Source organism: Anoplophora glabripennis, unplaced genomic scaffold (assembly GCF_000390285.2).
Source record: "Anoplophora glabripennis isolate ALB-LARVAE unplaced genomic scaffold, Agla_2.0 scaffold36, whole genome shotgun sequence".
NCBI lineage: Eukaryota > Metazoa > Arthropoda > Insecta > Coleoptera > Cerambycidae > Anoplophora > Anoplophora glabripennis.
Window position 1 is genome coordinate 369,739 of NW_019416310.1, and position 27,374 is coordinate 397,112.

At 32.4% G+C, this 27,374-nt stretch overlaps 3 protein-coding genes across 7 annotated transcripts in view; 2 read left to right on the forward strand and 1 right to left on the reverse strand.

Moving 5' to 3' along the window:
- LOC108915940 (tyrosine-protein phosphatase corkscrew) overlaps positions 1–10,734 on the forward strand; it is a 71,329-nt gene extending 60,595 nt beyond the window's left edge. For 3 of the 4 annotated variants that reach the window (XM_018722103.1, XM_018722114.1, XM_018722121.1), the window contains 8 exons: positions 953–1,118; positions 1,230–1,406; positions 1,488–1,638; positions 1,728–2,146; positions 2,340–2,541; positions 2,603–2,754; positions 5,237–5,448; positions 9,290–10,734. In XM_018722103.1, the coding sequence (XP_018577619.1) occupies positions 953–1,118; positions 1,230–1,406; positions 1,488–1,638; positions 1,728–2,146; positions 2,340–2,541; positions 2,603–2,754; positions 5,237–5,448; positions 9,290–9,395 (1,585 nt within the window). In that variant the 3' untranslated portion in view covers positions 9,396–10,734. Of the gene's footprint in view, positions 1–952; positions 1,119–1,229; positions 1,407–1,487; positions 1,639–1,727; positions 2,147–2,339; positions 2,542–2,602; positions 2,755–5,236; positions 5,449–5,627; positions 5,740–9,289 lie in introns of all 4 variants that reach the window. The other variant, XR_001964750.1, reaches the window with a different exon arrangement.
- Positions 10,735–10,799: 65 nt separating this feature from the next.
- On the reverse strand, positions 10,800–21,108 carry LOC108915969 (actin-binding Rho-activating protein). Of its 2 annotated transcripts, none has more exons than XM_018722145.2 (5): positions 20,897–21,108; positions 14,157–14,299; positions 13,864–14,035; positions 13,262–13,354; positions 10,800–11,343 (listed from the first exon to the last, which is right to left on the reverse strand). In XM_018722145.2, exons 1-5 carry the CDS (start codon positions 20,930–20,932, stop codon positions 11,221–11,223), a joined length of 567 nt encoding a protein of 188 aa, XP_018577661.1. In that variant the 5' UTR covers positions 20,933–21,108; the 3' UTR covers positions 10,800–11,220. The 2 variants fall into 2 exon arrangements, with proteins under 2 accessions (XP_018577661.1, XP_018577657.1); XM_018722141.1 differs by lacking the exon at positions 20,897–21,108 and adding an exon at positions 14,815–14,954.
- Positions 12,164–27,374, forward strand: part of LOC108915962 — a 41,121-nt gene continuing 25,910 nt past the window's right edge. Inside the window, exon 1 of the mRNA XM_018722129.1 lies at positions 12,164–12,373. The gene's annotated coding sequence lies outside the window, so the exon portion shown is untranslated. The remainder of the gene's footprint in view (positions 12,374–27,374) is intronic.

The following is a 27,374-nucleotide window of genomic DNA, read 5'->3' on the forward strand; positions in this document are numbered from 1 at the left end:
TCGTGACGCCGGCATAAGAATTTTTAATACATAGAATTGGAATATTTTTATACAAGGTTCATTCTGTATGCTATTCGCAAGAATAATATCATTTTACGTAATTGAACTTAAAATATTTTATTCTTATACTCATATATCCTACATTCATAATATTCTGTGAAAAATTGGGATGAACGCACAAAATTATTTGATTTCCTATAAATATAGGTAGTTTGCATGAGGGCGACAACCTCTATCAAGAAATAACATTACTTTAGCACTTGACTTAAGTTAAATTAACTTTAATTCTTAAATAAATAAAACATAGTTATTAATACTATTGACGTAGTAAGTTTAATTAAAAATAGATTTTTATATTGTGGAAAAGCAATTATGAAATTTCCGCGAGTCTTTGTTCTGAAGTGGTAAATACCTGTCGCTTATACGTAATAAATAAATTAAAATGTATTTGTAATAGCCCGGGGAGAATCCCTACCTAACTTCATTATATTTAATTGGCCACTTATTCTATTGTATTACTACACCTCAAATTATTTTCTTGAATAGTTTTAGTAGTTGTGAACTGTAACTGTAATCAGAATATGTCCACTTGTGGGCGGTGATGCAATTTTAATTTTTTTTGTGGAATTGAAATCAGAATTCCGTAAAATCATTAGATAGTCTATATTTAGAATCTTATTAGGTAAGCATCTTTAACTTTGCCATTGAATTTTGTGGTTTATCATCTGAAACACTCCAAATTTGATTTTACTATATAACAGACTCGGAAACTAATATATTATGTTAGCCAAGAATCACTCTGTAGGTTTAAGTCTAGTCTATAAGATATCTTGTTACCAGCAAAGGAAATGAATCATTCCTAAGATTCCATGTTCTCGACTACAAAGGATAAGGATTTTTAAATAGTGTGACTCAATAAAATATTTTAATATATGCCTATCTTTGTCCACAGATGGTTTCATGGACACTTATCTGCGAAGGAAGCGGAGAAACTAATTTTAGATAGGGGAAAGAATGGCAGTTTTTTAGTCAGAGAGAGCCAATCGAAACCTGGGGATTTTGTTCTTTCTGTTCGAACAGATGATAAAGTCACCCACGTTATGATCAGATGCACACCGGTAAGTTTAAAATGAGAAATAAATTATTTAATCCAATATTGATCACATTTGATCTCCTGTCAAATTCGGACAGTTTTCCGTCATAAAAAGTGCAATCTATTTGTCTTTTAGGATAATAGATATGATGTAGGGGGTGGCGACCAATTCAGTAGTTTGGCCGATTTAATAGAACACTACAAAAAGAACCCCATGGTTGAGACTTCCGGCACTGTTGTTCACCTAAAACAACCCTTCAATGCCACCAGAATCAATGCCTCTGGAATACATTCCAGGGTTAAACAACTTCAGGTAATTTTTTTATACATAGCAGATATGGATTGATGTTAAGTGGATCACAATTTTTTTATAACAATTTTAATCGTCTCTTAGAGCGAAAATGGGCCCAACAGTTTTGGAAAGGCTGGTTTCTGGGAAGAGTTTGAATCACTGCAACAACAGGAGTTCAAACATTTGTATCAACGGAAAGAGGGTATTAAACCGGAAAATAGGAACAAAAACAGATACAAAAATATCCTACCCTGTAAGTACCTTATTTTTTGCTTTTCGTGGCTTGTGTTTTTTTAAATTTTGTTTCCTGAAATTCCTTTTACAATTGTAAACTTTTTTTAGTCGACGATACCCGAGTGAAGTTAAAAGATGTGGATCCCACCATCGCCGGATCCGATTACATAAATGCGAATTACATCAGGTGGAAGGCGGATGAGACCATAGGCACCGAATTGGGGAGCGATCCTAGCGGCAAGGTCTACATAGCCACTCAGGGCTGCCTTCCTTCGACTATCGCAGACTTCTGGCAGATGGTCTGGCAGGAAAACTGTAGGGTTATCGTTATGACTACCAAAGAAACGGAGAGAGGAAAAAACAAGTGTGCTAGGTACTGGCCCGAACAGAGCTGCAGCTGCAGTTACGGTAAAATCAGAGTTAAGAATCTGACCTCGTCGTCTACTCAGCACTACACCTTGAGGGAGTTCTTGGTGACACATGACGGATCGAATTGTGAGAGAAAAGTCTATCACTACCATTTTCAGGTAAGATTCAGAGTTTGGCTAAATGAGAATACTCAGGGTGTACATAGTTCTCTATCTTGTTGTATGATACAAAAAAATAAAGAAATACTAATTTTACTTAACAAAATGGTGCAAACATATTGAGGACTTCTGGTGTCGAGAGGGAATGACATGAATATAAATCTCCACACCCTACGTATAAATTTATTTCTAGGCTTGGCCCGACCACGGCGTCCCGTCTGACCCGGGCTGCGTTCTGAACTTCCTGCACGAGGTGAACAAGAGGCAGGAGTGCATCCAGCAAGAGACGCCCCTTCAACCCCCCGGCGCAATCTTGGTGCATTGTTCTGCCGGTATCGGAAGAACTGGCACCTTCATAGTCATAGACATGATTTTGGACCAACTGAAAAAGAATGGTGAGCATACCCCGTTCGTCAGTTCCGATCCTATATTAACTGGGTAATTTTAAAATTCTAGGACTAGACTGTGAAATCGACATCCAACGCACAATCCAAATGGTCAGATCCCAACGTTCGGGAATGGTCCAGACTGAAGCACAATACAAGTTCGTTTACTTAGCGGTGCAACATCATATAGAAACTATTACTGAAAGAATGAAGGCTGATCAAGTAAGTATACCATTTGCTCCACGAGTGTTATAAAGCCTAAAAATTAAAAAAATATCTCCGAGCTTTCTAAATTAGTAACATAAATATGGAAATGTGGAAACCAAACGATACTACCATTTACCAACGCAGAACGAACATAACAATAAAATAATTATATCGCGTAATCACATTATTAAATTTAAAACAATTTCTCGTGATAAATCCCATTATTATGAGAGTTGAACTTTTTAAGACGTGTTCAATATGAGAGGAGAATTTCAAAAAAGAAACTCGTAGGGTCTTAACCATATTGGATCTTTTTAATATTTGGGAGTCAATTTTCTTGAATACGTTAAGGTCATCTTCAAAAAATGACGCCCACATCATATCCACGGAAGACAAGTCATTTATGAATGATAAAAACAACATTGGCCCGAGATTTGATCCTTGGGGAACTCCAGATGTGGATAAAAAGTAATCAGACTGGTGACTATTATAGTAATATATTTTTCTCTGTCTTGCAAGTATACGTGGAATAATTTTAGTAGGGTTCCATTAAATAAAACCAAAGTAATTAAGTTTTTCCAAGTAAAATGTTAGGTTGAAAGAGTTTGAGAAGTTGGTATATACTTGTTCTTCAATTACATTGGACACAAACTAGGTAAAGTGAACTAGATTTGAAATTACATATTATGGGAAGAGGTTGCCACTGCAGTCTCTGATTGGCGGGACAGATTTAACTCGTAATTCTGATTTATTTTTCTTTTCAGTGAACTTAGAAAAAATTACTTTTAACGTGCTATAAAAAATTACACAGCCACACAAAAAAAAGAAATTCCAAACCCAAAAAAACCGGTAAAAAAAACAAAAAATCAACAAAAAGGGCCAAGAAAAACAAAAAATTTTTTTTTCTATATTCAAATGTTCATTTATATAGTTAAGACTCCGCCGAACGTGAATACGTGGTCAGAATTGATGGTTCTTTTTCTAACCTAAAAAAACGGGTCAATTAAGTAAGGTCAGATATCACGAATTTTCAAAAAAATAACAGATTTGCGCCAAATTTGGTATAGGGGGGTTTTTGGGGTCACTGACCACGAATCCGAGATCAGATTTACAAAATTCGTTTTTAAAAATTTAATCAATTACCTATGTACTTTAAGAAGGTTAAAACATGATTGGGTACTCAGATTATAAAGTAAACAAAAATATTACAATATGAATTTCGCAATTCTGACCTCGAATTTGTAATCACTGACCCTGAAAATCCCCGTATACCAAATTTGACACAAATGTGTTATTTTTTTTTAAATTTGGTCGGCCAACTTGGACCCGCCATCTTGAATTTTGCAAAATTGACCTCGGATCCATAATCAGCGACCCCGAAAACCCCCGTATACCAAATTTGGCACGATTATTATTATTTGAAAATTTGTTCGGCCATCTTTGATCCGCCATCTTGAATTTTGCAAAATTGCCTCGGATCCGTGATCAGCGACCCCGAAAACCCCCGTATACCAAATTTAGCGTGAATGGGTTATTTTTTGAAAATATTGTCGGCCATTTTGGATCCGCCATCTTGAATTTTGCAAAATTGACCTCGGATCCGTGATCAGCAATCCCGAAAATCCCCATATACTAAATTTGATGCGAATCTGTTATTTTTTGAAAATCTGAAATTTTTTGAGGTTAGAAAAAGAACCATCAATTTTGACCGCAGATCCACGTTCGGCGGGGTCTTAACCATATAAATGAACATTTGAATATAGAAAAAAAATTGTTTTGTATATTTCCTAGCACTTTTTCGTGAATATTTGCTATTTTTGACCTGTTTTTTGGGGTTAAGAAACCCCTGTGAAGTGATAGCTCAATTCTGACACCGGATTCGTGATCAGGAGGCAAAAATACTATGGATAACATAATGTCACATGAAAAGTACAGAAAACATTTTTTTTTGTGTGGCTGTGTTATATAAAGAGACTTTTTAACAATCTTTGCAGGTCACCTATAAAAGAATTTAATACTAAAGGGGATAAGTTTTGGTTTATTTCAATAGGTCGCATACGTTTTGTGCTATTTATATATTATTTATTTCAGTCTAATAGCTGTACGAGCTGCTGAGTCTGTACGAGCTGCTGAGTCTGACCGAGCTCACCTGCTCGGCGTTTACCTGGTCTCGGTTCTGTATCTTTAAAAATACTTCGAATTGACCCTTACAACTTTGAGAATATATTCTTAGATAGTTTTTCTTCGATTTGGGCAATAAAAAATATGAATTTTTGGACTTTATAAAGCGGAACATTTTTGGACCTCTAATGCAGAACACTCCCTTAAAATTCAGGTGATATGAACAACCTTTTTCGTATCTTCGGGTTAGTGTCACCATCAGTAACTCTTGGGGTTAACTGCTTGCAACTTGTAAAGTTTTGTTTAAATAAAAATGATAAAGGCTAAAGTATATCCTTGTGGTATACTATACACATGAAATTTCTGTTTGTTTCAGAAATCTATGCAACTGGGCAGAGAATATACTAACATTAGATATAGTAGTGACATAGGAAACAGCTGTATGTCCCCCACGGCAACGAGTGGTTTCGGAAGTATGTCTTCCATGAGCAGTAGGTCCAACAGTATACATTTCCCAGCATCGTGTCCTAGCCCGATCGTGAGGCCAGATCCAAAAAAACCCTCAAGGCCCGAAATTCCACTACCAAGGTGAGTTTCCGTTTTTTTTGCAGTATTACAAGATCCAAAATTTCCCAGCCTCACAAACATAATTCACGTTTAAATTATTCCATTTTCAAAATTCAATGTTGAGAACTTTTGGATCTTGCTTGTTATTAGTGAAAAACAAATTGTATGTTGTATTCATGAGAGTACGGGTGTTGTTGCAGGCTCATATTAGACGTTGAGTGTCGCGTGTAGTTGTAGTAGAACCGTAGACCATAGCTGTTTCTGTGAATAGACGATTTCGATGCCGTGGTTGGCGAGCTGTCACAAGTCACTGTAAGTGAACGTTTTTCAGACATTTTTTTATGTACAATTGACTAACCTTACAAAATGCTTTATCGCCATAACAAAACATTTGTATTTTTCATTTTGTTCATATTTTCATCGCATCTTCCGCCACTTGTCGAAGCTATAACGGTGCGGATGACCTTGAGATCATGTTAAAATTTGTGACTGTTCGCTAGCGACGTGTTAAAATCGTCAAATTCAAATATTTATATAAAATGTTATAGCCCAATTAGTAGTGTCGGGATAATTTTAAACTTGTCATTATTAGAGGAGTTGTAATTTTTTAAGTAAATGGTCAGTCAATAGTTAAAATAAATATTTTTTTTACCGTTTTTGAAGCGACGCACTCTCTAACAAAAATTCCAAGGGCAGAAACGGTATTATCCAATGGAAATTTTAATACCCCGTATTGAAAGAGAGAGTACCAACTTTGATAATTTTGGGGATTTTCTCGTATTTTCTGAAATAAATAAAAAGGAGTTGAGATGTTTCAGACTTAATTTTTATGAAAAATGAATGACAAAAACCATGTTCTGAAGTCTTGATTTGTTCGAAAAATGTAGAGCATTAAAAAATGTATATGTATTTAATTGGTTTTCCCCAAGTTTTTAAAATTTTTAACACCTTTTCAAAATTAATATGTATTTCCAGATATACACGGTCCAACTATTAAATTTTAAATGATTTTATTGTGGCATAGTGTGTACGATTGATCGACGATCAGACTTCAACGCAGAGCGCACAGCTTTGGTGTTTTTGTTCTTTTGGTTTAAGTGGAGAGGTCCGGTTCTCTTCGTCGTGTACGCTATCTCTATCATCACAGTACCTCCCAAATCATAGAAACAGTCGGATGTGATACTCCTCACCATATGCCGTTTGTAATAGTTAATACGTTCCCGTGGCTGTTTTGTCGGCTTTACAACACAATTTGATTTTTGTACGCTGTTTAATGTACATTTCCATGACAACTGTCAAATACTCACTTCTCGCAAAACGTTATAACTTGGTAGATACACGTATACCGATGAAATTTTGTTCGGTCTTTCGGAAGGCTTCCCAATACGTATTTCCGTTGACCGCACATAGATAGTACCACGCACTTTGCCGCAATAAAATCAGTCTTAAGTGGGCTCTATAGCAACCAGCAATACATTTCTATAGATTTTTAATACTCAGTTTGTTTAAGTATGAATTAATGAACAAATAACAGACTTTCCCCCATTTTACCGCAGATTTTCTATAAAATAGACTCAGTTTGAAACTCAAATTAATTTTTGGTGTATGTATGTATGTATGTATGTCGGTCGGAGGGGGTGGTGGAAAATTGCTTTTCCACCACCCACCCTCTGGTGGCTTGGTGGAAAAGTCTCGTAAAATTTTTTATGTATGATAGCATGGTCTTGAGTTATAGAGATTTATTGCTCTATTCTCATTACCATTTTATCGGGGACCACACACAAGCGGAAGGTGTTGAGCGACCCAGGTCTCTGGTAGGCTACCACAGCCACGTAACGAGCCTGCCTTAGGTCACCCATCCAAGTTCCAGCCTGCGTCCGTGATGCTTACCTCGGCCGATCGAAATCCATCGGCCAAGACACCCGGCTAGGCAGTCCCCTAATTTTTGGTGTAAAGTTTGTAATTTACGGACCGCTTGTTCAAAAGCAACAAATTACAAATTTCTTTAGAGCAAAAAGTAATTTGAGTTTCAAACTAAGTCTGCGTTAGAATGGAGGAAAGTCTGTTGTTAATTCATATTTATACAAACTGTGTAATAAAATCTATAAAAATGTATTGCTGGTTGCCTATTTGCTATAGAGCCCTCTTAAAGCTTAACCAGACTGTGTATATTAATAAGTAGAAATTTTTTTTATTAATTTGTGACAGAATGCACCATTAAAGTTTGTCCATATGTTTTAGTTAAACCCTGTATATTTTCCTTCAAAAATGATGCCTTCTTTCATAATTACACAAAAATATAAATTTGAAAACTGTAGACACCAAAAATAATTTTTTTGTATATTAACATTTTATGATATAATTCAGTGTTTGTTTGTTTTTTAATTAATTCTTTCCATCAGATACATCAATTTATATTTAATTGTATTAAAAAACCGCAGAAAAATAGTTCTTGTAAAACATGTTTTGCTAAAGTTTCTTTTCCTTTTTGTCGATATTCTCAGTAAATATGAGAAATGTCCCATAAGTATAAAAATTGACTATTTTATACAGCTGCAAGCAAAAATGGGTTTCTGAGTCCAAATGATTTAAGAGAAAACGCATTAGGTGGTCTCAGTCCAGTCGTATTGCGGACCGTACTATTCTCGATCGCACGTGGTGGAGTTCCTTCCGATCTTTTATAATGTATGCATTCACACTAGACGTTCCTGAGCTCGTCTCGCTCGCATCGCGTTCTCCTCCGATCTCTTCCAAAGAATCTCGGGAGACCGCAATGCGATCGAGACGAAGTTCCTCTTACATAGAACTCATTTTCTTAACTACTAAAACAATACCGCAACTATTTAAAGGAGAGCGCGAGCAGGATTATATGCCAATGTGATTTTGTAAAAGACCGCGATCAGCTCAGCCCAGAACGGACCGCGACGCAATGGGATCGCGACCGCCTCTGCTTTATTGTCTAGCGTTGAATCTGTAGGCAAAACTTCAAAATATATACAGAGTATTGCCAAAATGAGTTAAAAATTTAAGGGGGTTCTTTTGTTTTTGAGATACAAGGCGTCGAAGATAATTTTTTATAATAAAATATTTGCCATATCTTCTCTAAAGAGCAACGTATTTCATTGTAATTTGGTATAAGTAAATTTTTTAGGATGTAAATACAGTTTTTATCAGTTTTGGACTCTGTTAGACGTTACTAACTACTGTCTCTCCCAGTGATATTTCATAATGTGAAATTTAATTGTACACAAAAAAGGTACACTCGTTTTAAGCACCCAAAATGCTGTTTCTTCTGATAAAAAACAAAATTGACTGTTCTAAAACCCACTGACTTCTATTCCTTAATGTACAGTCTCGGGAAACTTCAAAGGTAGTCAATTTCTTTAGATGAAAATATTTTGTTTTAATTTAAATTACCTTACAATCTTGCTCCCCTAAAATATTACGTAAAAATTTTATTTCATTTTTAAAGAAGCAAAATTGTACCAATGTAAATTGATCTAAACCAGTTTGAAGAAACTAGCCTTGAGGTATCGCTCATTCTTTTACTGATACTGTCAATATTAAGGACAGAAGTTGGTCAACTCTAAGGCAGTGATTGAAATTTTCTAAAAAATCAGCGATTTTTTCTGTGCAAAGAGAGATATTACATTATGATAAAAGATATACATACAATATAAAAAATAACGTCAAAAAAGTTATATCACACAGAGATAGTAACTAGCTTCCTCTAGGAGATGTTTAAACTAACAAGAGTGCACGCAAAAATTTACTTGCACCAAAAATTTAAATTTTCCACTCATTTCTGTACAACCCTGAAATGTCTGGAAAAAGTTAAGACCTTTTTATTGTTTAATTGCAGACCTCCCGATGATCTGGTGAAACCCACACTGTATGAGAACATTCCTGGGAACTCTAGTTCTTTAATGTGTCCTGCGCCACCGCCCCCGCCGAGAAAGCAGACGTGACGCAAAAAATTCCTATTCCAAACCTACTTCATGTACCTTCTCATTGTGCTGTAGAGTCGAACTTCAGATGTTGTTGAATTAAAAGTATATCGATGCCTAGTAATTATCTCTACAACGGTGCTCTTTACTCACTTGACATTGTGTTTCTAGAGGTTATTTGTCACTGTATGTCATTAAACGGGTTAAAAGTCAATATCGAAAACGGGACTTTTCTTTCGCTGTGAGGCTGATTTTTCGCACGAGTTTTAATGAGTTTGGAAACGTATGCCACTTTATTCTAGGTTACACTTGACTTTTAACTTTCGTTAATGGGTTCTGTCAAATGAGTAAATTTAACTATTTTTGGAATTATTATCCATGAAATGCATTGGATTACCACAGAGTCTATCCTATAGGTAATATATTGAAAAATGTGATAGAAAAATGATACAGATGAAGGTACAGTTTTAAATGTGTTTTACGTATGTACGCCGAGGAACAGAAGATTTTTTTCTTTTCGAAATGGATTAATAAGATAGCAACAATCTTAGTGCAAAAAAATTGAAAATTTATTTATTTATTTAGTACACGACAATAACGATAATATATATTTTTATTTAGCAAAAACTGTTTGTTATCTTGTAACGGGATTTTCGAGGGACTTAAGGATTTGATTGTATTAAAAACGTCTTCTGTTGGTCTGGCGTTCGTTTCAAAGTATTTGAATTTTGTGGCACAAAACGTATTTATTGTTTTTAATATTTTTATCGTTAGTATTTTGCCATGCACTTTAAATTCTGCTTTAATGGAAGTCATATTTTGTATTGAATGCAATTGTTAAAGCTACCGTCGGACACAGTTGTTTTGCCTAGTATGTTCCACATTGCAAGCAGTCGGAGTGCATTGAATGTATTTTTAATACGGAGATTTGTGTCCGACGTTTGTTTAGATCTGGCTTGAGTGTTTTTCCAAAGACGAAACTGTTAAGATGTAAGTTTGAGTTGTGGCCAATATTTCAGCTCAGAAGTGATGTAAAGTCGTGATTTTATATATATTTTTAGGTAAATTTGTGTATTTTTATATATTTGCTAAATTATTAATTTATATAAACGAGTTATTATGTTACAAAAATGTAAATCGTTTTTAGTTCTCTTGTACAAAATATGTTTTTACCAGCCAGGTTGTTATTACCTGTTAAATTGCATTATTTGTAAAATAATTTTAAAGTGGCATATTTCTGCATAAATTATATCGGTGCTAATTATTATGCTTACTTTCAGTGTTGTTTATATTCACTTGCATTTTATAAAGATGTAAAGATTTTTGTCAATTTATCTGTTAAATATATAAATATAAATGACTTTTCCGTTTCTCTTCCCTATTCCCTAAAAATCGCAAGAAAAGAAAGGCGATAAAAAAATTGTACACTATATAAAAAATATATTGATCCAAATCAGTGCAATCACAATACTTTTTCAATTTTGAAAGAATTTATCAGAAGTTTGATTTAAAAAAATTATTTTAAAAGTTAATTACGATCACATTGTATAAACATAACCATTTGTATCCATTGATATTATGTGATTCGTTTAAACAAGACTAAGCAGTTACAAATTTTGATACAATTGGCTAAAATATACAATTACAAGAAAAAAATAAAAATATTTAAATTAAAAAATGATCCTACAGCGTAACTTACGAACTAAGCGGAATTTGTATTATTAACATTACTCTAATACTCTAAGTTAATTTCACAGTGTGCTGGAAACTCCTTACGATATTGAATATTAGTTATTTGATATGGTCCATATTTTACTTTAGTTAAGATTAAATATTTTACTAATTATTATAGGTACTGTTCTCCACTTTCCTGTAGAGCTTTTCCAGCAGTTTCCATCCTTTCCATCAAAATTTTCCTAATTTCAGTGATTGGTTTTGATAGGATTATGGGAACATGGTCGTCTCTCCTCTGCAACAAAAGCGGAATATAAATAAAATAATAATACAGACTTACAGTGTTATAAGGATAATAAACTGCCGACAGTGTATTTCTATGTCGACCAAGGGTGAAACTATTAACTTATAACACCCGTGGTGCCTTCAACATTTAATGTCCTATTAATCTGTTATTTAATTAGTAATTCAATGAAAAATTCGAACTTTGGTTCCTTACCATTTACAGAAAATGTAGCAGATATAACATAACCTCACAAATTGTTTCAATTTGAATTTCATTGATAAGTTAATGATTATATTTATTGTGTATATGTGTGTGTGATCAAACAAACAATATTAATATTCTCTATTTGTAAGTAACAGACGAATGTACTCAAAGCTACTTACAGCTTTTAAGATATTCTGTTGGCCTTCATCATTGGATTGGACAAAACACTAGCTTATTTATAGTCAATTAATAATGTTAATATAAAATAACACTTGTAACGACGTTCATTGTTTAGCATTCTCTACCGGCGGCGGCGATAAAACCAGCATAATTCTTAAAATTTTTGCAAATTTTGTAATGAGATTGTCCTTTCCTTTGAGGACTAATTTTTCATCTCAGAATGTAAAGGCATGTCATAAATTTCTATCATCTTTAAATTTGCCTCCAGATGTATTAGAGCATTATAAATTTTCCTTGAACTAAACTTAATCTTTTCAAAAATATTTAACTTTTAACTTTAAATTAAGGGAATACCACAATTTTATAAAACTGCTTTTTTAAGTACAAAATAGCTCCGCCAGAGGGAGCGGCGGTTGGTTGAATGAGTTCACTTAGTACATTTTTTAATTCTGGTTCAAAATTCAAAAGTAGAAGGTGGGTATTTCATATATAATTAGTCAATATGCAAAAAAATCATATTTTTTTTTATAATTACTACCTTCAAATAATTAATGAAATGGGGACCCGGAAAATAAGCTTGTTATAACGTCATATCACACGTTAGTCCACATGATAGATCTCACACATCATATTACAGCGCTAGCTACAGAGGCAGGTAAGAACAAAAAACTATTAATCCTAATTATAAAAAAGAAACGCCATTACAAGTTTTAACAACATAAACACATCGATTTTTCTAAATGATGTGACTAACCTATATCTCAATTTTCAAGAAAGATCTCCTTACCAGAATTCAACTGAAGTGCGTAATATAGTGATGCTTATTTTTACTTGTCTGTTTTTTCAGTGTAAGATTGTTGTTTAGACAATATAAATAAAGTTCATTAATCTTTTGGCGCAAAGGTTTTTCGCCGATTTTTTAATTCTTTCACAGGTGTCAAAATAACAATAAAAAGACAGACTCATACCATTTACATAAGCAACATTAGCCCTTTTCTTTTAGTCATGATTACAGAATCATAACGTGTTACGATCCGATGGAAACCAATCAGATTGCTAGATTTCGGATCGTAACACGTTATGATTCTTAAATCATGAATAAAAGAAAACAGCTATTGTAATATTAATTTTTCTTAGTTACTCGTTAATTTCAACCAATCAATGAACGTGAATTTCCCTACACTTTGCTGCTATTGGTTGACAAAGATTAGGTACCTCAAGAAAACAAGTAAAGGTTGCCTTCTTCATCAACTACTATCTTTGACTATATAGGTACTCAAGGCTACTATTTAGAATAAAATGAAAATGTGATATTTTTACCATAGAGGGCGAAACATATTTCATCCAAGATCCAAGTTTTCTTGTTATTCGGTTTCGGTATGGGGTATTGAGGTTAAATAGTGATAGTGATCAGTGTTAGTGATAGGGAAATTAGTGTATAGTGGTCATCTCTAATGTATATTTCGTTATGTTGTCCTTCTTAAGCAGTTAATTTTTGACAGAATTTTACAGGCAAATTAAAAAAAGTAATAAAAATACTCACTTGGAACAAACATTCACCCTCGAAGTCTACCAATTTGTATTTTCTGGCTCTAAGAAGAAGGCCAACGACCTTGTCTGAGATAGCGGTATATATCTGGAAGAAAGTTTAGAGGTAAGTCAAAATAACGATTTCATTTCTATTTTTAGGTTAAGGGAAAGTTCAGTTTGTAAAAGAGTTTGAATTATGGTGAGTACTTTTTATACTGTTTATACCGCGCTTTTGTTGAATTTATGATACTGGTAAAGTTTGGGAAGAAAATAAATTTAATAAAAATAAAAAACAAAAATATTTACGCTCCGAAAACAAGTGTTTTAAATGTCAAAGTTAACGCGATTTTTATTACGTATAATGAAATGGATATGAATAGAAAGAATGACAATTTAGTACTTAGTATGATAAATATAAACAATTTTCGAAATATTAGACAACTATTTAAGAAAATGTAAATGTCAGATACAGGATGATATTAAAATTGTGGGCTGTACTCAAGCTTGTACACCAAATTACGCTAGCGGTTTTCTCCTCATATTTTTTATACAGTTTTGTGGATTGTTTGAATGTAATGCTTCTTAAAAACATTCTAATCGAAATATTAAACTTACTCCGAATAATTCTCCAAAACTGATGACTATTCTGGGATCATTAACTTTTTCTTCTGGTGTGAAAAGGGGTTCTCCACATTGATTGATAACTTCGCACAACTCCAACATCTCCCTGCTCACTTGAATAGTTGCTTTAAATGCTCTGATTTCAGAAAGAGATCCTTTTGGAGGCCTGTAAAGAAATTCTGACGTCATTTTCGTTATATTAAAATATCGGTTCTCATCTCATTACATCTTCATCTTCTTAGATTTTGTACTTTGGTTTGAAGTGACATATTTAAATAGGTACTGACCTTCCATATTCCTCCTTAGATATAACTGGCCTTGGTAGATTCCCAGCCTGTTTTCCATTTGAAAAGGGGTTGATAGCCTGCTTTTGGACGTGTTTGTCCGCCACTTTGTTGAAAAGAGCTACCTTCGACTTGAGGGGGGAGTCCTGAAATAAATACGTATTTTTAGATATCTAGGGATGCTCAAATTTGGATGTGGAAATGTCCTTGAATGTAAAAATATATCGCGACAATTTAAAATATTCAGTGACGATGTAAATACCTATTGATCAAAAATATCGAACTACTTTCAATATTTATGAAAATGGGAAGGTAATAATTTCATTTTTTCCTCAGCATAAGGGTTTTTTTTGATTCGAGACTTAAGTATTAATCAAATAGTAGGTAATCGGTATTATTCAAATATTGCTTAAGCTTGTATAGCAAATTACCCCTGATGCGGTTTCCCTTATCGCAAAACTTCCCCCTTTTTTATTTAATTTTTTAACCAAATGCAAATTGAAAAAATGGAGTGCTTTTATATTAATACAATGTAACTAAGTTTGACAAACTATTCGATAATGAATTTGGGAGATAACCCGGCTCAATTTCTTTTGTATATCCCCTTCAAATTCGCTTTGGATCGGCCCAAATTTAAAACCAGTACAAAATAATACTTAACGTCTTCATACTCCTCCTCAACCTCTTCATTTTCATCGTGCTGTAACATATCTCACTAGAGCCGCGCTATTTCTAGACCTATTTTCAATATTATTCGCGAATTCTAACATTAAACATTCATCACCAAATAGTATTAATGGCACTTGCAGAGTTTTAACATTGAACTGGTAATATTTATAACGCCGAATATTTTGCGAATTTGGCGGATGTTGGATTTGGACCACCGCCAGGACTCTGCTGAGATGGTGACGTCCATTTTACGTCACTTTCGCATTTGTATTTTGAACTTTTATTGCACACTTTTGTTTCACCCACACTAGAATCTGTTTTTTATAAAATGTTCTGTCAGTATTCATAAATTGTTTTGCACGTTTAACTCGACGTTTAGCTAAAATCGTTAAATGTGCTGGATAATATTAACACACTGTGATTAATGGAGAATAATCTAGCATCAGCTATTTTTGTTATTATGTGCGCGCTAAAATGAAATGTCGACATGATTCGAAATGTATTCCCATTTTTTCTGACCGATTTGTTTTTTTGTTTACGTCATTATCTCTATTAATAACTGGGATACACAGTTAAATTAGACTGCTGCAGTTTATTGTTTCTTAAAAACTTAAACAGTAATAACGGTAAAAAATCAGCAACAATGATTTTTACAATAAAAAAAATTATACCTATAGATGGCCGTCGAGGTATTCGAGATACTTCGTATATTAATTCAAAGATTAATTTTAAGCAAAATTGATTCTATTCACTTTTCCCGAATTCCCAACGATTCTTGAAATATCAGCGTTTGTAGTTTCCACATCGTATGGGTAGTTGCTAAACAGTAAATTACATTGTTGCTAGGTAATTTAATAAACCTAGCAACTTGGCTGGAATTAGAAAAAAAAAGTTGATTGTCAGTTCATTTGTATTAAAATCATGCCTTTAATTTATTCAAATGAAGAATACGCGGAAATGATTACCGTGTATGTCTTCCAGACAAGCAAACAGGTGCGTTCCCTAAACGAACTTATGAAAGAGAAGTTATGCGAAGAAACAATGCTGTAGAGTAGATTGAGCTTGTTGAAAATTATCCTGGTACTAAGTAGTACGAGAAGAAGTTCTGTAATTACTGGACAAAGTGGGATGGCCAATGGCCATGCAAGACACATTGCGAGAAAACGGACTGCATTCCTATCATTACCAACCAGTACAAGAACTTCTTCCCAGAGTTCATCTTTGTGAATGGTGGAGCAATCATATGGATACTCTTTCAAGAACCGTTTTCTGTGACGAAGCTACATTTATAAATTCAAATTATAATTATAAATAAAAATTCACTATTTTAGGTGATACCTTATAGATGTGTAAAATTCGAGGTAAAATTTTAGGAAAAAAAACAATCAATAAAAATGTCTGTCTTAGCGTTGTTACTGGGGAAAAAAACTACAATTCAAATAAAAGATCAACAAAACTATGACAACCGTTCACGAAAAAATCAGCTTTGAAGCTAAAGTCTTGGATGGATTTTTGTCCAAACATATTGCTGATAACATCCTAATTGATGATGAAAGATTGACTTTCATCGACCTGCGGCAATATTAAGTTCTTTTTGCTATCTTGGCAAAAATCTGGATCCCTTGTGACCAAGAATTCAAAGAAAGTACGTTTCAAAGTCTTTCTATTATTTGGCAGAGGTTACAACGATAAATTATGCATTTTGACTTTGCAGCCACGTGTCGACACCACATGTGGGCAGTCTTCACTAGCTTGTATTGCGTAAGAAGTTTTCATTCATCATTTAGGAGAAATCTCCTATATCTAGAACGATTATTTTAAGCTTGTTAGCTTTTATTCCCATTGTGGAAGCTTTCTTATGTCGTTTGAGTTTATGGCAGGTCTTTTATTAAACGGAAATTACAGTGAGGACGTATTCACAAAGCAAATTCGATATTTAGGAAGGAACTGGATTTGTGAGAAAAAAAGATAGGAATTTATTCATGTAGAAATTGATGTGTGGAACAAAAATTTGTTTTCCACTTGCCATGACCTCGTCATGACAGTTTTCGATTGTGTAGCCTGGTCAGAATAATTAAGAAATAATATTAGTCGAGTCAATACATTGACAGATGAATAAAACTTGACCCTCGGGCTCAGGGGTTCTATAATATTTATAGATTGATAAAAAAATCCTATAAAAGATCGGAGTTTCTGCCAAAAATCTAAAGGACGTAACCTCATGCTTATTCATCAAATGAATAAAGTTTGTTTTCAATTCATTGGACGCATATTTAGGGATGACTTATGAATGCATTAGTTATTCATTGTGTTTTTATTTTTGACATAGATACAATAAGTAAGTAGATCAGGGTTGAAAAAGCGTTTCCGGTCAAGCGCTCTTGATCTAAATAGCAGCTATGCTCAGAAATGTTGAAAAAATAAATAGGAAATAAAACAAATGAATGGATATACATAGATTGGCAATGAAATACTTTCTTTTGTTTTAGATTTTTAATATCCTGAGAAAATATTGTATATTTCATTTCATTTGTACTGAATATACTTAGGGCGGTAACTTGGTGTACAAATTTGAGCAATACGTATAGGTATATGTATTGAGTACCATTTGAGTGATATTTCGGCAACATTTAAATATAAAAAAAATTGTTATGTTAACGCGCGTATACGTCTAAACCCCCTTGCTATCTGCTACTTTTCTGTTATTACTTGAATAATTAATTATGAAACTAGATATTTTAGGACACTTTTAACCTGCGATTTTCTGCTGGACCTAAAAGTTTTAATTTATTCCCCTTTTTAAAAAATCATGTATAAACGTAAGTTAACAATGAACTAGATTTTTACACCTTAAGTACTTAATAAAAAATGTCTCAAATTACTTGAAAATTTAACAGTTTTTTAAAATTAAAACTAACACCATTAGCTGGAATAATTCTGAATATGGGAAGGAAATAATAGCCCACAGTACAGGCCCCCCCCCCTGGAAAGTTGATTACCACATACTTTATAACTCCTGAGGAGCATCCTTTTGACGAGTCTACCACATTTTTCCTCTGCGACTTTTCTCGATTCCTCCGCTTTTCCACTCGGAAAAGTCCAGAAACATGGCAATTTTCTGGGGTCTTGAAAAGTCAAGACCACATCTTTTATTTTTAGCTGAAGTAACTGGAAATTTTGTTGCAAATGCCGATTTAAATATGCCCGACAGAAATTCCTCCGACATTGACGTGTCTACCGGTCGAAACATGCCAAAATAACAGGGTACTGAAAATCAATTACCACATAGGTAATTTTTAGTAAAATTAATTGTAAATAATTAATTCAGTCAAAAAGTATTGTTGTCCGACAAATTTCAAGCCGCGTTTTTTCAGTCCGACAGCTGGAAATCGGAATTTTCACAGGGTATGAAAAATCGATTACCACATGTCGGACAAAAATAACACACGATAGAAAAGTGTTTTTTATAAGCAAAAATTGTAATGTCCGACAAAAATATATCCGCAAATCGTCAGTCCGACAAAAAAAGATGAAAAAAATTTCGTAAAAAATGTGCACATGTATTTATAATTTCTAATAAGGTATTTTCATGTATTAAGCAAAATTCCATATAAATATACAATACAGGGTGTTTCAGAAAGACCTCCCGTAAATACAGGGGGTGAGGACGACAAAAAATAAGAATTTTTTGTCATATGAACTATATGTCTATCTCCTCTTCTCAAAGCTCAAGCTTACTTTGAGAAAAGTCACTTATTTTATAGTGTAATATTGTAAGAGTTTAATTAAAAGCCTTTTTTCTCGAAAATCGTCCACATTAGGAAGTTCTAACAAGAGTACATTATTTTTAGAAAATAAAATTGTACAATAGAAATTGGAGCCCGACTGGTAAAAAACCTAACCTTAAAAAAAATATAACTTAAATTGTAATAAGAATGTAGCATAACTAGCGCTTTCTATGAAATATACAAAAAATAATTAGACTAGCGTATTTGGCACCCTTAAAAACCTCGGACTACCAAATTTCATAAAAATATTTCGCACCATTTGGAAATTTTCATAAAAATGTTATTTAAAAAATTTTATTTTGTCTCTCTGTATCTCGAAAACAAGAGGAGATAGACATAGAGTTCATAAGACAAAAAATTCTCATTTTTTGTCATACTATCACCCCCTTTATTTACGGGAGGTCTTTCTGAAACACCCTGTATATATTTTTCGTTTTATTCTTGTAATTGTAAATCTCTATATGCTCAATTTAGCCAAATAAATATCGAGAAAAGAATTAAACGATTTCAAAAAAGTATGTATGGTGTAAAAAAATTATGCACAAAAGTTTTGGGATTTTCTTTTAGAAAAATAGGAAAATTTTTGTAAAGAAAAATAACAAACGCGAATGAAAACTTGAAAGAGAAAAAAGGATTTTTATATCAAGTATAATATTAATTTATTTAGAAATAATGCATTATGCACTAAGATCGTATTAATCGCCTCAAAAATAACTTCATTTGTTTATAACTTTTAAATTTTTAAGCATAAAATAAGCAATATTATAATTATTTATTTGAAACAAATAATAATTTACATAATAATAATTAATAACCATTTATAAATATGAAATTTTTGGAGTGAAAAAATTAAATTTCATCACGTTTATTGATTTATTGATTTTTTAATAATTTGCGGACATTAAATCGTCGGACACTTATATCACTATTTTGTACAGTAAATTTAAAAGTGGAAAAAATGAAAATTAGATATGTGGTAATCGATTTTTCATACCCCGTGAAAATTCCGATTTCCAGCTGTCGGACTGAAAAAACGCGGCTTGAAATTTGTCGGACAACAATACTTTTTGACTGAATTAATTATTTACAATTAATTTTACTAAAAATTACCTATGTGGTAATTGATTTTCAATACCCTGTTATTTTGGCATGTTTCGACCGGTAGACACGTCAATGTCGGAAGAATTTCTGTCGGACAAATTTAAATCGGCATTTGCAACAAAATTTCCAGTTACTTAAGCTAAAAATAAAAGATGTGGTCTTGACTTTTTAAGACCCCGGGAAATTGCCATGTTTTTGGACTTTTCCGAGTGGAAAAGCGGAGGAATAGAGAAAAGTCGCAGAGGAAAAATGTGGTAGATTCGTGAAAAGGATGCTCCTTAGGAGTTATAAAGTATGCGGTAATCAACTTTCCAGGGGGGGGTCTGTACTGTGGACTATATAAACAGTCAATTTTATCAAAATAGTCGTTTTTTAAAATATGTCACATGGGATATTGTACCTTTGCAAAAATTACCACGTCTCTCATGGCTGTGTTGATTAATATTTTTTTAATATATTTTTTACTTTTTTTGTGAAGTGAATTGACCATATTTTGACAGTTCCAATTTTTTTTTATTAATTGATTTCTCTAGGAATGTAAAATGCATTCCGCTTTTTTTGTTTAGATTGTTTTTAACAATCCTCACTCAATTATTACGAAAATTATTGCTGTGTAATTTAAAATCTTAAATTTTCTATGAAATATTATTTTTCTAACAAATTTATTCAATATCTTTGTTTCGTTCTTTAGGAATTTCGTTTATGCAAGTGTTGACGATTTCAACAAATTTGTTAATACAGTTAAGTGTTAAAAAATATTTTTTTCTAATATTTCTAATTGCAAACCTATATGTACAGCTAAGATCAGTGCTATATCCTTTCATATTTTTTTACTTAAAATCCAAATAATACTTTTTCGTTCACTGTTAAATTCAAGGTACAACAGAAGAAAGAAATAATGAGTTAAAAATATTCAATGAATGTTGATATCAATTAAACTAAATCATATTAAGTATTTTCAGTTTCTAAATGGTGTAAACCTCGGTATAGACAGATTAATTTTTAAATGAATATGAATGTAAATGTACATAGAAAAGTTCAATATAATATAAATATATGAAATAAATTTAAGACAATTGTAGCTATACATTTTTTTTTGTTTGATAAAATATTTAGCAACAATTAAGTATAATTTGGTTTAACCTTTTTTTTTTTGTTAAATTAGTAAAAAGAATCCTTCCTTACCTCAAAGACACGTTCATTGATGCAAGCGGTCGACATTCTTTGTTTTTATTAAAAAAAACTTTCAATCACACCACTGGATATTTTCAAAGTTTCAAGTCACTTGCACTATTTATTAATTACGGCCAATTTTTTTTCACCTGCTCGATGTTTTGTACAGGCCGGTGCGGGAATGAATGTAACGATAGTATTTAGAGGCGACGTTTATATTATCCCGCCATTGGAATGTGCAAAAATATATGGATAAGTAACCGGCGACGCTAGGCGTCCCGCTACGTCATCCGCTTCGAGTATTTTTCGGTTTTCGCTCACTCGCGGTCTCCCGCATTATTCATCCGCGGGGCATCCTACTATTTTTGCGGGGATTCGTAATAGACGGAACTCGTGGATCCTCTCATTTCTTCCTTAAGGGGATCGGGACGGAAAATTTTGACTTGGTTTCGAATCCGTATATGCATAAAAATAGGGACACAACTTAAGGATCATTTTCGACATGAAAATATGTTATTTTAATCCCATTGGCTTAATATGCAACATTGCTTGGTTTTCGCGATATAAGCCGTCAGCAATTTTTTTTTAAGTTTTCAAATATCTGACATTTTTCATTAATTTCTTTTTTGTTCACCTTCTGCACATGCTCAGAAGTGTCTTATACATTTTGTTTGTAGGCTTCCGTGGTTGTCGTTAATGGTTGAATGATTTCCGGGCTGAAATTCAGTTTCAGAGTAACTTCTGACGAAGAGAGCTGTATGTCTCTCGAAACGTCGACCTGGCAACCAGCCCGGAAATCGTTCAACCAATGCCTTAAACATTTATTTTCCAATTGATTTAAAAAAAATCTAATTTTCAACAAGCAATTCACGGGTGTAGTCCAAGGTTCAATGGACAATGGACATCTTACGTGATTTTTTAAAGATGTATGGTCTTCAAAGTTTTCATTACTGTTTAAATTTAAGGAAAGGACAATTATTCTACACATTTTAATTATCCACATGTAATAATTAAAGTATTTTCTCATTTAATGATTATGTAAACAAATTTTTTTAGAATTAAATGCAAAATATTCCTTTTTAAATACATACCTACAGTATGTCCGCGGATTCAGTTTACAAGAGGACAAATGGACCAAAAAGTCAAAGATACGAAAAAAGGGCAATATTGATCAAAGTTTTTGCTTGGTTAGAAAATACGAATCGCCACGACGAACTTCAATTTTGTTGTACAGGGTGGGTCAAAAACACAAAGATGTTATTTTGCGTAAAAGTAAACATACTTATTTTATTTTGCAAGATACGAAAAAAGGCATTCTTAATCAAAATTTTTGCTTGAAAAATGAATGAGTCACGTTATCAAAAATTAAATTTGTAGAAATATGACCATAATGATGCTGTCACAGTTTTAGTTCTGCAGTCTGTTAGAGGAACTCTTAGGATGTCCCTTAGAAATCGTGTTTCAAACCTCACTTTAATCAAACACTGCAAGAGATGAAGCGAAAAGACTAGATTTTTGTTTGTGAGTAAGAGACAACATTTTAAATGGAAGTTTTGATTTTTATAAGTTTATTATGTTTTCTGATGAATGTACATTTTCTACTAATGGAACTGTAGCATCCCAGCACATCAGGTACTGGTCTCCAGAAAACCCTGAATTTAGAATAACACGAAGCCAATATTTTACAATCTTGAACGTTTGGTTCGCGATATCCTGTCCATTGCATTATTTTTACAATAACGCCTACAATAGAATATCGTACTTAGAAATGCTTGATAATTTTTTTAGCGATGAACTCGAAAGTTTACCATTAAATTTTCGCCAAAAAATGTATTTTCAGCAGGTGCTCATAAGGTAACATAAAAAACATAAAACACACCACAGAAATGAGACAACCCCCAAATCCAAAGCCAAAGACTGTGCGGAAGGGGGCTACACTTGAAAAAAACGCGGACAAAACAAAAGCAGAACGGCTTAATCATAGATTTGGTCCAAGATGGATTGGTAGAACTAGATTTTGTGGCCCCTAAAGAGCCCAGACTTAACCATGACCGATATGTTTCTATGGGACCATTTAAAACAAATTGTTTATGCTGCTTCCATATCAAATGATATTGAACTGCTAAAAGTTAGAATTACCCAGGCTGTCTGTTCAGTATTCTAGGAAGATATCAGAAATTCCTTAAGTATTTTTGAAATTTGATATCTTCATCATATTGTTTTGTTTACTTTTTTTACTTAATTGTTGTAATTATGTTCGTATTATTTAAAAATTACACTGGAATTAGACGTATTTTAGTTTTTTATGTTGTTCTCCGTTTAAAAAAATTAAATTTTTGATAACGCGACTCTTATTCATTTTTTAAGAAAAAACTTGTATCAAGAATGCCTTTTTTTCGTATCTTGCAAAATAATGTATGTTTACTCTTACGCAAAATAACATTTTTATGTTTCTGACCCACCCTGTACAACAAAATTGAAGTTCGTCGTGGTGATTCGTATTTTCTAACCAAGCAAAAACTTTTATCAAGAATGCCTTTTCTTCGCATCTTTGACTTTTTGGGCCACAAAGTGAAACAGTGAACCGTTTGTACCAAGGCCCTTTACAACGGTGAAAAAAAACAAAAAGAGACCAAAATTCTGGCGAAATAACTCATGGTTATTACACCATGACAATGCGCCCGCACACTCAGCTTTGTCAGTTCGTCAGTTATGTGCCAAAAAAGAGATTTCTGACCTCCCTCACCCTCCTTACTCGCCAGATCTGTCTCCTTGCGAATTTTTCTTATTTCCGAAATTAAAACCAGTGCTGAAAGGACGCCGTTTTCAGACTATTGATGGCATTAAAGCGAATTATTATTAAAGTCGCCTTTATATGAAATGTTGAGTAATTGTAACAATATGGAGGGTTTTGGTATTACTTTTTGTAATGTAAGGGACGTAAAGGAATGTTTTAAATAAGTGTATTTTGTGTATTCTTATTTCTTTTAATTTTAATATGTATTTTTTTCCTTGTTTGACTGTTCTGTTGCTTGTTTTTATTGACTGTGACTTTTATATTACATTATTTTTAATCTTAAGATTTTGTATTGTTCTTGTGTATTGGTCTTTTTTATTCTTTTGCAACTTTTATATTAATTTTTAGGATGTAACGAATTTTTATAGCTTTTTTCATTGATGTATTTTTTTTATTGTATTACAACTTATCCTTTAAGTGGGTTGGATATTTTAAGAGTAAATAAATAAATAAAGCTATTCAGGAGTGCTTGGCGAAATGGAAACACCGCTAGAAGAAGTGTGCGAATGGGTGGTTATTTTCTGTACAGACCTCGTATTTCTAATAATATTGTTTTAAAATACAGGTTCGGAAAGTACCGATGGTCCATCTGCCGTTACGTGAGAGCGATAAAGTAAGACATAGAAATCCGTGCGATAGAGAAAGATGGCTATAATGAAGGCGTCTAATAGTCACCGCCCATTTCGCCCTTCCACAAATAAGAAGTGGATCTTATTTGTGGAAAGGCGAAATGGGCGGTGACTATTAGACGCCTTCAATATAGCCATCTTTCTCTATCGCACGGATTTCTATGTCTTTATCGCTTTCACGTAACGGCAGATGGACCATCGGTACTTTTCGAACCTGTATATAAGAATGTTATAAAATGTATAAGTATGGCTTATTTTTGCTCATATGCCTTCGAAGTTTATTGATTATAAATATTGTTCCTATAAAGGGTGATTCACAACAAGTGTAAAATAAATTGAAAAATGTAGAGAATCAAAAATGTAGTAAATTATAAATGTCCAATTTTTTACTTTACTACAAGATAATGAAATTAAAAGAAATAAAATTATTTTTTCACATTTTTCGTTTAATATTGGTTATGTAATGAGGACCTAACTACTCTTTCTCACAAAATGCTAAAAATACGGAATTTCAAAAATAACGACAATTTTTTTGGTGGCACTCTTGTTAGGTTGTTGATTATTTGTATTTTTTTAAATTTATTTTATGTTCTTAATGCCATTTTATAATAAAATACGCAAAAAATTCATCTAACAGTTTTTTGTGCAGTGACACATGAAAATTCAAATATTAAAAAAATACTAGTCACGAGCATAATAAAAAAAACAAAACTCAAATTATTTTCACTGATACAAAAGATTATTTTGTTAATAATAATTTAATATTTATCTTCTTCTAATTTAGGTATTTCTTGTGTGATAATTACGATTACCTTTTTTCCTAAATTCCTTTTTAATACCCGTTTTCATTGAATTTATGTAGAACTAGTAATTTATAATAGTGCCTTTTCACAAAACTGTGTTCAGCAGTAAACGTGTTTTATATTTATAAATTTTTCATGAAATAAATTGTACAAGGAATTCATCAGCATAAAATATAAATACAAAATTTATTTACAAAAATTTTAGCGTTATTTATAATTTTTGATATATTCCATTCATTCTAAGGAAGATTTTCCAATCGATTAGAACCGGATCTACAGTTTTCAATTTCTTGTCAATTTATTGGGTGAAGAATTAGTAATTGTAAAATAGGTTTTAGTATAATGTTGTTACCTATTAATTACTGGCGCATCCACCAAAAATTCGAAAATGTGCCGTTATTCCAAAAATACGCTCAAATCTTGTCCCAACAAATGTTATCATGCACAAATAATTGAATAACGTCCTCACCTAAAAATTTGGAAGTGAACTGTCTCAATCAAGCTTCGTATTTTGCACACGACCCAAACCATAGTTGGATGAGATTGTCTGTTAGTGTATTTAATGGGTAATTTTAGTAATTTATTTTTAAATACGAGTAAATATTGTTGTTATTTATTATTTCGTTTTTTCAATGCTTTTTATTCGACTCTAAATTAGTATTTCACGGAACTATTTATTAAATAAATAATTTGTGTGACTTAGACCTATTGAAAGGTTTTAGCAACAAGAGTGATTGCCAAGAAATATAATTTTAGTTCGGTTAGTTAAAATTAAAATTAAATATTTCATAAAATCGCTCAAATTTAAATGTGTTTTTATATTGGCGGTATATCCAGAGATATTTAAAAGGAAAATGCCTTGTTTCTGTTATAGGTATTTTTGCTGAATTTAGCTTTAATTCTACTTCTGTTACAATACAAAACTTGATGCCCTTTCATTATGTTTTACAATGAATATTAATTGATTGCAGATTATAAAACAAGCAGTACTTCAAGAATTTATTAAGTTTACACTGTAAAATTTATTTATATTTGATATATCTATGGGGTCCATAATTAAAAACCTAAGTTTATTTTAAATTACATAATACCTACATAATACAACAAATAAATAAATGCATTCATTTAGTTCAATTTCAGTAGCAGTATCATCGTTAATATTAATAATAAATCTCTTGTATTATTCGTAATATGAATGCACGATTGTTCAGTAGTTTTAACATGTGAAACACAATTTTTTCAGCGACTCGAAGAGACACTAGCAAATAAATTAAAAGAAAAATAGTAATTGGTGCAGTATTTGATTTATGGGATTGAGCATACAGTGACACGATAGAAAAATTAGCACTGCTGTCGCTTACTTTTAACGAAACTATTGCAATTATATTACTTTCTATGTTTAAAGGTTTGAGTATATCAAATAACCCTTTTTTGATGTAATGTTCAGATATTTTCGTGTATTTTCGTATATTTTGAAGAGGGATGTTTATTTAATTGTTTGCTGTGTTAACTTGAATTGTCCATGACAATCAATTATAAATCAGATAAGAGTGCGCTATTAATTTTTATATCAAAGCAAACTTGTATGAAATAATCGAATAATTTTTAGTACTAATAAACATGTTTATACTTATATTAAGGTATACACTATTTTTTATAATTTGTTACTTCAAAAAACGCCGAGTAATGTACGTGTTGCAACTGCATATTATTCTATTTTTTTAATTAACAATTTTGTCGTTTGTAACAGTAAGTTAACAAAATTAATTGAAAAATGTTGAATGAAAAAAAATAAAATAAACAGAGTATCTGAATATAAATTTTCCTTAGTTTTGAAAAATATATTATTATTATAAGTTTATCATAAGTGCACGGTTTCAATCATTTAATGTGCATTTTCAGGTTTTCCAAGCTAAATTTGAGATAGCATGTTTTCGTAGTAACGCGTCGAAATATGATCTCTGTTTTGCTGTAAATTGAGCTGCTTCAGAAATGCAGAGGAAAAGCAGAACGTACGCACTATAAGGGAAGAGCGACTCCCTCAGGAGAAATGATATTTTCTGTATATACTTATAGATTTAGACAAGGTAGATCCAGAAGCCATTGTGGCTACTGTTAGTTGTCAATATAAGAACGGTTGAATGTTGTGCTCACGTCATGACAGTTATTTGGTATTTAGGACATGGGCAATACCAAGCAACAATAAGACTACCAGCCGAAGATTTATCAATGTTGCCAGTTTTACTAGAGTATTCTGATGA

Bases quoted from the DNA above. Each gene is read 5' to 3' on its own strand.
- LOC108915969 (XM_018722141.1), bottom strand. From the start codon at position 14,862: ATGTTACAGCACGATGAAAATGAAGAGGTTGAGGAGGAGTATGAAGAC. The intron at 14,036-14,156 runs GTCAGTACCTAT...ATTTCTTTACAG, and splicing joins TCTAAGGAGGAATATGGAAG to GCCTCCAAAAGGATCTCTTT. The intron at 13,355-13,863 runs GTAAGTTTAATA...ACTTTCTTCCAG, and splicing joins GTTTTGGAGAATTATTCGGA to ATATATACCGCTATCTCAGA.